Source organism: Dromiciops gliroides, chromosome 6, assembly GCF_019393635.1.
Source record: "Dromiciops gliroides isolate mDroGli1 chromosome 6, mDroGli1.pri, whole genome shotgun sequence".
Lineage (NCBI taxonomy): Eukaryota > Metazoa > Chordata > Mammalia > Microbiotheria > Microbiotheriidae > Dromiciops > Dromiciops gliroides.
Genome location: NC_057866.1, coordinates 139,194,822 through 139,205,302, shown reverse-complemented (window position 1 = coordinate 139,205,302; position 10,481 = coordinate 139,194,822). Strand labels below are relative to the sequence as shown.

The 10,481-nt window shown below is 38.8% G+C and overlaps 1 protein-coding gene across 1 annotated transcript in view; it reads left to right on the top strand.

Moving 5' to 3' along the window:
- The first annotated feature begins 570 nt into the window (after nt 1-570).
- The window catches only part of UBA6 (ubiquitin like modifier activating enzyme 6), a 70,718-nt gene continuing 60,807 nt past the window's right edge, over nt 571-10,481 (top strand). Inside the window, exons 1-2 of the mRNA XM_043970855.1 lie at nt 571-702; nt 3,683-3,745. Of these exons, the coding sequence (XP_043826790.1) occupies nt 617-702; nt 3,683-3,745 (149 nt within the window). The 5' untranslated portion in view covers nt 571-616. The remainder of the gene's footprint in view (nt 703-3,682; nt 3,746-10,481) is intronic.

The window sequence follows — 10,481 nt, the reverse complement described above, 5'->3', positions numbered from 1 at the left end:
CTTCCTCATATCCATTTCCTCACTTTCTTCAAGTCCCAACTAAAAATCTCACCTTCTTCTGGAGGCCTTTGCTCTCTGTTGAATATTTCCAATGTATCCCATATACAACTCCTTTCTACGTGGTTGTTTACCTGCTGTCTTCCCCATTGGACTGTGAGCTCTCTGACAGCAAGGACTCTTTTAATTTTCTTTGTATCCCAGTACTTAGCAAAACGCCTAGGATATAGCAGGTGTTTAATAAATGCTTGTTGACTTTATCTGAACTGAATATGGAAGGGGAGTGTTTCCACATCCTTCCCAATACAACCACAAAATCCCCTTCCAATCCATTGTCCCTCGCACCATACACACACTCCCCATCCTAACACACACACACACACACACACACACACACACACAAACACAAGCACGCACGCGCGCACAAAGTACAGCATTCAGAAACTCCCCAAGTCACGCCCTGTCCATACACCGGAAGTAGGGTCCTCCAGGAGCCGGAAACAGATCCCGCCTCATCGGCCGACATCACTCGTCCCCGCCCCCGTGACCCCGCAGGCTCCTCCCTGTTCCCTGCCTCCCTTGGGCGGCGGCGATAGCGGCGGCAGCAGCAGCGGTAGAGATGGAGGTAGCTGACTCTCTCCCACCGCCTGGGGGAGAAGAGGCGATATCCGCAGCGTCCTCGGCATATTTGGGGGAGACCAGCAGGTGAGACGCCAGGGAGACCTGCATGGGTGGGCAGGAGCCGGGAAGTGCCGGCAGGGCTCCGGGCTCGCTAAGCCTCACCCCGGGAGGCCGGAAGAGGGAAGCCGGGCACTAGGCACCGGGCCGAGGGGAGAGCCCGCTTGCGGAAAGGGGGGCGGGGCAGCTCCAGGCTCCGGACCCCGAAATCGGTGGAGAAGAAAGTGCCCTTCCTGGTCAGGATGCGCACCCGATCCCGGTAAGGGGCTCCACCTCCGGCCCCCAGGGCGCGGGGCCTCTCCGGCCATGCTTTCCGCCCGGGCTGAGTGAGCCTCCTCTCCCGCTGTAGCGCCCCAGCCCCCAGGCGCCCCCTCGGCCTTTCCGCCACTCTGTAAAATGGGGTGACGAGCCCGAGTGCTGCCTCAGAAATGAGCGCCTGGAGGCCTAGTGGTGTGGAGAGTGTATCCATCCATCAGTAGAAGGGGCTGGAAGGAAAGCCCTTCCTTACCAACTGCGAGCTGGGAGAGTATTGTGTTTACAGTTTGGGGCTTGAAACCATCGCTGTCCTGGCTTGTGTATCCTCCTTTATTCGCTCCTCTTTCTAAGAAGATTCTCACCGTACCGATCCCATCGTATTAAAAGATCCGACGAATTTAAGTGATTAGTTTTGTTTGTGGATACGGTCGAACACTGTTCACTTGTGAAGAAGGCATTCCCCCTTAAGCAAAACAAATAGGAGCAGGAATGAATGGTGAAGGGGATGATGTATCCTAAATGGTTAAACTGAGAACATTTCAAAATGCTATAGTTGACACTCAGCCAGAATGATCCCCAAAAGAATGAAACGTTGACCTTGAGCAAGTCACTTAACTGCATGGTGTTCTGGACCAGAGGTGTCAAACATACTCTTTCGGATTAAAATGTAATAGGAAATATTTAACAAGATAAATAAAAATAGAGTAGAACATAAATAATGTTAATTGTGTTGATGTGCACTGACTGAGATCGATCAATCATCAGTGAGTGGCCTTCTCCCCCTTTTCTATTTGATTTTGACACCACTGTCCTGGGCAGATCTCTGACTTGCTAAGAAGGTACTGATTGCAGTCATGGAGGGACTTTTCCCTACTGGGAGCTCCCTACAGCACTGAAATTACAGATTCAGTCTCTGTTCTTGAGGCTTTCACAAGTCAATTGTAGAGTATTCAGTAGTAACCATTGTATTAGTTGTAGTACTTGTCGTAGTCTACTGCTACAAATAACTAGCATTTATGTAATGTTTTAAGGTTTGCAAAGCACTTTACACATGTTAGTTAAATCATTTTATCCACAGTACAACTTAGTGAGGTAAGTGCTATTATTATCCACATTTTATAAATGAGAATCCTGAGGCAGGCAGAGGTTAAATGACTTGCCCAAGGTCACACAGCTAAGCCAGTGTTTGGGTCAGGATTTGAATTCACTTCTTCCAGACTCCAAATCCAACACTGCATTCACACTGCCACCTAGCTCTGATAAATCCACATTCTTTTGGGGCTCTCAGTTATAATTCTAAGACTAACCACCTCTGAGTACAGAGTTCATGACAAATTGTTCTTGGAGGACTGACCTAGCTGACTTTGGAAAAGCTCAACACAAAGTTTGTCCAAGGTGATGACTTTTTTGGCTGCAGGAATTTTTTAAAATTCATATTATAGAGGAATTTATAATCTGTGTCAATTCAATCACAGATGTTTGAAATAACTTTGTGAGGTAAACTTTTCTATAGATGGAAAAATTAAAGCCATTCAATGGAAGACCTATTTAGAACATGCTTTTCCTCATTTCCATCTTTAAACTTTGCCCATTAGATCTCATTTTTTGCAGGATAGGACATTATTAATGAGGTGCTAGCAAGCAAAGTGTCAGGGAAATCTATAGTGTATTTTTTTCTATGAGGTCTTATTTTACTACAAAAATGAAAAAATGTAGGTTCATTTTTAGGAAGGAAATTTGTGAAGAATTATAACTTTTAACTGAGTTAAGTTTAAGAGTCTCTCAAAATCCATGAATTAATCCAAGAATTATCTGATTTTGATCAAGTACTGTTTAAATGAAAGTATACAATATTATATTTTAATGACACAGACTTATAGACGCTTTGATGAGTGTCTGAAAACCTAGAATGCACTTGCATATTTGCTAATACTTTTAAAGAAACTAGTAATTAATCCTGGTTTGTTATTCTTTAAAACCTAGTTTATCATCATGTAAGAAGTATGAGTTTTTTCTTAAGTGAAAAGGGGCTAATTCTTCAATAGGCTAAGATTACTTACCATTGGTATACATCAACCCAGAATGCATTTACTTTAAAGTAAATAGATGGTCTTTGAAAGGTACTGTGCCGAAAACATTCATTACCTAGTAGCCGATCTGGGATTAAGTCTTTCTCAGTTTACTTACTCATGTGCTCAGAAAACAGTCCCTTGCTGTAACTGCTCCCCCGTTTGTACCTTAGTAGGATTTGACAGTGCTCATACCTTGCTAGCTTAGCTTTTAAGAACCCAAGGTCATACCATATCAAAATGAAATATTCAAGCAATACTTGAGCAGAAATTAAAATATATTTGTGCTAAAAACAATGCACATTTTTAGACTTAGAAAAGTTTAAATTTTAAAACTTACATATGTCAGAGGTAAGCCTTGAACCCAGTTCTTCTTGCCTCCAGGATTGACTTTATAGCTACTACATCATGCCACCTCTCACCCACATTTGATAGATACTGACTTTGTGACCTTGCACAAATCACTTAATCTCGAAATACTTTATACAGGTCTCTAAGAGTATAAATTGCAGAGGTGGCCACCCTCATTAGTAGAAGGAATTTCCTCCCTCTATGAGTGAAATTATAGCTCCCTATCCTACAGTTCCTAAACTATAGTAGGAGTTTAATAAATGTTTGTTAATTGATTGTCTCTAAGTATTATTTAGTAACCTTACCCTTGTGATTGTTATGTTTCTTTGCAGCAAAAACAAACATTCCCCCAATATGTCATCAGAGTCGATGGAAATTGATGATGCTTTATACAGGTAAGAGCCCTTAGAAAGTTAGTTTGTTGAGGTTTGTATTTCAGCATTTCTTATTACAGTGCTTATTTCTTAGCATTGACATTATCTGAGGTTATCGTTAGGCCTTTGAAGAATTTTGCAGACATTTAGAAGAATTCTCTCTCAAATTAGAATTGGAAAATTATGTTTTTGGCATACAACTAAAATTTTTGTATATATACTTGAAATCTCAATTGATAGTTAAATTACCATTTGAAACGCAATAGGACTAATATAAGAATATAGGCTACTCCTGAATCTAAGTCACATTCTTAATATGAAATTGGTTTGAAAAAAATATACATATACAGACATAAATCAAGGTGCACATTGAAAAATAACATCACTTTCTAGGCTACACTCAGATTTCACGTAAGCCAGATTTGAGGAAGATCATATGACCTGTATTTGGACAAATATGCCTTTTTTAAAAATCACCCTACCCCCCACCCCCACCCGTAATGAGGGTTAAGTGACTTACCCAGGGTCACACAGCTAGTATGTGTCAAGTGTCTAAGGCCTGATTTGAACTCAGGTTCTCCTGACCAGGGCTGGTGCTTTATCCACTGCGCTACCTAGTTGCCCCCTTACTTTGTAGAATTCTAAAGGATAATTATAGCAAATCCATTATCTTTAATTTGTGATGTATGAGAAAGGTGAGGTGATCACTATTGTATCATGAATACAATAGATCAGTTCATTAAGGGAAATAAATACTCCCAGATATACAATGTTTAAATTGTTTATTTGAAGAACAGTTGATTTAGCTGGCATGGATTTGTCACTTTTTTAAACTGTCTTCATTTTTTTTCTTAAATATAACAAAGTGACCTAAATAATATTAATAATGTTGCCCAAGGCAGATGAGACATATTTCAAGTTTTAACATTGATATACATGTAAAACTGATTATTTTAATACCAGAAGGTTTTTCAGGGTTATATATCTCCTTTAAAAGACAAATATCAAAACTAAGAAGCCTTTTATGTCAAGGCTGACCTTCATTTATTTTCCTTTCCTTTATAACCTTTTAAGCACTGCACATGTATTTAACTTCTGTATGCTATCTGTGTTATTTTGTGGATATTAGTCTTCTTCACCTAGACTGATTGCCCTCAGGCGTGAAACTCTTTCTTTATTCCCCCATCCCATCATTCCTGTTCTAACTTCACTTGCTTCTTTACTCAGTGTAGATTTAGGTCAGCCATTTCAGTCCACTACCACTAAAATCTTCTAACTGCTAATCCTCAACCATAAGTAGTAACCTTTTGAAACTGTATCCCTCATTGTATACGCTCTTATTTGTTATAGAATCTGGAGCCATTTCTATGCATCTTCAGTCTTTCAATTTTCATTAGCTCCCTTCCTTTCTTTTACAAACTGTTCAGATGATCCTTGACCTAAAAACAGAAATGTTCTTTTGACCTTACCACCCCTTTATTATCTTTTCTTTCATCTAGCTAATAAACTTCTTTTTAAAGGGATATACACTTATTACCTCAGTATGTAATCTACTCCTTAACCCTTCACATTGTGGTATTATCACAATCATAGGCTTAATCCTAGACAGGCCCTCAAAAGTCCAGCCATCTTACTTTGCTGATGAGGAAACTAAGGAAGGCCTAGAGAAGCAAAGTATAGGTCACATGGGTCTTAAGTAGAAGAAACAGTATTTGAACTCAACTCCTACTCAATTGAAAGTGCTTCCAGAGTTATCACTGACCTCTTAATTGCCCATTCCAATGAACTTTATTCAATCCTCAAACTCCTTGACCTTTTGTAACATCTAATACTGTTGAACATCCCACTCCTTGAAATACTGTCTCCTCCCTTGGCTCCCATGATATTGCAATATTCTGATTCTCCTCCAGTGAATTTCTTTCTCTTGCTAACTCTTCTTTTCTCCATCTATTCTCAGATGAATGGCTTTCCCTAAGTTCTGTCTTCATTCCACTTCTATGCTCCTCTGTGACTTGCTTTCTCTTTAGTTTAGTTAAATATTTAAGTGCCTTCTACTTGTGCTAGATGTTATCATCTCATTCACTCCTGTAACTTTAATGCTCACTAGTATTTGGATAATTCCCATATTTTCATCTTCCACCCTGACCTTTTGAGCATCAATTTTTTATTTCTGTCTTTTGCCAGTGACATCAAATTTGATGTACCTAAGTTGAACTCACCATTCATTTAAATTGGCTCACTTATTTCAGCTAATTGTAGAACCATTCCCCTAATTTTTTAATCTTCATTTTTGTCATTGTGCTTACTGCTTTCACTGATGGCTGACTGGTTTACAGTTTAGTAAATTATCTCCAAGAGTTTGACTGGAAAATCAGTCAACAAGCATTGTTAGGCACTTGCTATGTGCCAGGCACTATGCTAAACTCTGGAATACAAAGACAAAAATGAAACCGCTCTTTCCCTCAATTCCTTTGCATTAGAACTGAGGAGATGCCAGGTACATATGTACCTGTATGTAGGTATATACAAGACACATATTATGTATAAGCTAACCTGAGAAGGGAAGGTAATAGCAGCTGAGGGTGGAGAACAGGAAAGACCTCCTAGAAAAGGTGGCCATTGTTATGAATTGTGAAGGAAACGAGAGGTTCCAAGAGGTGGAGATGAGGAGAGGAGCATTCCGGGTTTAGGTTTCAGCCAGTGTTAAAGCAGAGGGACCAGAAATATGTCATCAATAAGAGGTGTGGAAAAGGAGTAGTTTGGGAGGAAAAATATTTTAGATGTTATAAGTGAGATGACTTTGGGATGTCTAATTCAAAAGGGAGAAGAGATTCAGATAATATAGCCTTAAGGGATGGCAGAATCAGGTGAAAGTTTTTTGGTTTTTTATTAATGAGTTGGAAGAACTGGGCATGTTTGAACTCAAGACAGAAGGGAACCAGTGTATAAGGAAAGATTGAAAATGAAAATGTCAAGGGAGGGGATAGGATCAAAGGCACAAGTCAAGATGTTGACCATTTCAGGGAGGATCTTCTCAGAGACTTGAGCAAAGATGTATATAGAAGGAGGTTTTAAAGTGTGAAGTTAGGGATGAAAGGGATCTCCCAGTGAATGGCCTCTGTTACCTCAGTTGTAGAAATGGTTGGGAATTCCTCAAATAGTGGTATCAGAGGTAGTTAACAAAGATATGTTAAGATCTTAAAGGCAGTTTTCAAAAGTTCAGTAGCACCAAATGCAAAACATCTTCCCATAACAATTACACCACTGCTTTAGGAAAACGTAAATTATTTGACTTCCTAATGGATCAATTCACCATCCTGTTAATTCTCTAGCCCCAGACTCCCTGTCCTAGGCACCACTCCCTTGTGTTTGTTGTCTGCTACAATGTAAAGTTCATGAAGGCAAGACTATCTTACTTTTTATAATTGAACACTATCCCCAACCCCTTCTTTTAGTGTCTGGCACCTAGTAAGTGCTTAAACAGCTTTTTCATTCATTCATCCCCTGTGGAAAATAGGCTGTAGCAGTGATATGAAAAGGCTGAGACTAGGGACAGTTGTACCAGGAAGCAAGCAGACTGCCCTCCACAAAATCGAGCCTGTACTGATAACAATATGACCAACTACCCTCAATGTTTGAGCTTTTCCTCCCGGAGGAATAAGGTACGGTTTTGTGGAACTGAAAAAAAATGCTTCCCAGAGCACATGATGGACTTGAAGTCAGGAAGACCTGAATTCAAATACACACTTGGCCAATCCTGTGGGATCCTGGGCAAGTCACTTAATTTCTGTCTTCCTCAGTTTTCTCCATTATAAAATGAAGATAATAATAGTAAGTGTCTCCCAGGGTTTTTGTGAGGGTCAGAATATAAGAAAATACATAAAACACTTAACATCATGCCTGATGGGACCTACACGTCCCACACCTACTAGTATGAGGGAGTAGGTGTGGCTGCTCTGTCCTATAAATAGATGACTGCCAAACATTGCTCAAAAAATTAGCTTCAGAAGTCTAAGATCATGGATAGGCAGCAGTTTGCCTGGGAAAGATCAGGGCATTTTAAGTGAACTAGATGCTTGATATGTATCAGCAGTATTTGGACCAGAAAAGCTAAGAAAATATTCCACTACATTAAGATAGACATAATGTTAGATGAGGTAGGTGGCATTCCATTGTATGCCACCCAGTCTACATCTCTTCTGTTCTAGACACTGCATTTTAACAGCAACACTAGGAAGGTGGAAAGTGTTCAGAGTCAGGGACCTAGAATGGTAAAGGTTCCTGAAATCTTGCCATAGCATCAGTTGAAAGAACTTGGAGTCTTAGAGAATAGAAGATTCAGAGGAGAGATGATAACTGTCTTCTAGTATTTGAATACTATTTTGTGTTTAGGTAATTAAACTTGTACTTGAGCCCTTAGGCCAGAGGTAAACAAGTGGGTAGGAATAGTAGAAATCCAGATTTAGATAGGATTTAAGTGAAATTTCCCTAACCACTAAAGGCAAACAAAAGTGAAATGTACTGCTTAAAGAGGTACTGAATTCGCCATCAAATGGGAAATGACAAGTTATGGTATATGAATGTAATAGAATACTATTGTGCTGTAAGAAACGATGAGCAGGTGGATTTCAGAGAAACCTGGAAGTACTTTCATGAACTGATGCTGAGTGAAATGAGCAGAACCAGGAGAATATTGTACACAGTATCAACAACATTGTGTGTTGATCAACGGTGATAGACTTGACTCTTCTCAGCAATACAATGGTCCAGGATAGTTCCAAAGGACTCAGGATGGAAAATGCTCTCCAAATCCAGAAAAAAAGAACTATGGAATCTAGATGCAGTCTGAACCATACTATTTATACTTTTTTTTAGTTTTCTTTTTTGAGGTTTTCCCCTTTACTCTGATTCTTCTTTTACAGCATGACTAATGCAGAAATATGTTTAGTGTGATTGTACATATATAACCTATATCAGATTGCTTGCTGTCTTGGGGAGGGGAGAGGGAAGGGAGGGAGGGAGAAAAATTTGAAACTAGAAGTCTTATAAAAACAAATGTTAAAAACTGTCTCTACATGTAACTAGAAAATAATAAAATGCTTCTATGATTTAAAAAAAAAAGAGGTACTGTATTCTTCCTCACTAGAATTAAGTCAACTAGTACGCTATCATTTGTTAAGCACCTACTCTGTGCCAGGCATTTTGCCAAGCACTGGGAATACAGTTTTGTTTTGTTTTTAAAGGCAAAAAATAAAAATATACCAAACCAAAAAGCCAGTCCCTGCTCTCAAGGCAGTATTAGGAGAGAAGCTTGTAAATCACTGTGTACAGATAAGACAGACACATGATAAATTGGGGGATCATCTCAGAGGGAAGGTAGTAAGATTTAAGAAGGGCCAAAATTAAGGATTTAGGATGTCTAAATCTATCTTTTTAATTATTTATTATTTTCCCCCTAATTACATGTAAACAATTTTCAACATTTGTGGTTTTTTTTAATTATGAGTTCCAAATTGTCTCTCTATCCCCTCTTATTGAGAAGGCAAAAATTTTTATATAGATTATACTTGTGCAGTCATGCAAACCATATTTCATGTTAGTCATACTGTGGAAGAAAACACGAAAAAAGTCCCAAGAAAAATAAAATTTTTTTAAAAGTATGCTTCCATCAGTATTCATATTCCAGTTCTTTCTCTGGAGATGGATGAGATTTTTCATCATAAATCCTTCAGAATTCTCTTGGATCATTGCTTTGTTGAGAATAGCTAAGTCATTCAAGATGATCATCATATGATATTGCTGTTACTGTATACAGTGTTCTGGATATTTCACTTTGCATCAGTTTTCAGGTATGTCTTTTGAGGTTTCTGTAAGAGCATCCTGCTCATCATTTCTTAGAGCACAATAGTATTCTATCAAAATTATATACTGCAACTTGTTCAGGCATTCCACAATTGATGGGCATCCTCTCAATTTCCAGTTGTTGTTGTTTTTTGCCACAACTAGAAGAGCTTTTGTAAATATTTTTCTATATATAGACCTAGTAGTGGTATTGCTAGGTCAAAGAGTGTGCATGGTTTTATAGCCCTTTGAGGCATAGTTCCAAATTGTTCTCTAAAATAGTTGGGTCAGTTTACAACTCCACTAGTAGTGCATTAGTGTCTCAGTTTTCCCACATCCCATGCAACAAATGTCACTTTCCTTTTCTGTCATATTAACCAATCTGATAGGTGTGGAGTGATACCTCAGAGTTGTTTTAATTTGTGTTTCTCTAATCAATAGTGATTTAGAACATTTTTTTTCACATGACTATACATAGCTTTGATGACCATCTGAAAACTGACTGTTCATATCCTTTGAGCATTTATCAATTGAAGGATGGCTCTTATTTTTATAAATTTGACTCAGTTCTCTACATGTTTGAGAAATGAGGCCTTCATAGGATGTATAAATCTTGAAGAAAAGGCTGGGTAATGATTTATTAGCTTCCTTGTAGAGGGAATTTTTGTTCAAATAAATTTTGGATTGGATGACCTTTGAGATTTTTTTAAGTTCTAATTCAACTTTTGTAATTCTATAGGGCAGTTGATGACAAAGTGGATAAAGCACTAGGCCTGGATTCAGGAAGACCTCAGTTCAAATCTAGCCTCAGACACTTAATAGCTCTGTGACCCTGGGGAAGTCACTTAACCTGTTTGCTTCAGTTTCCTCACTTGTAAAATGAGGATAATAGAACCTACATCACAGAGTTGTTATG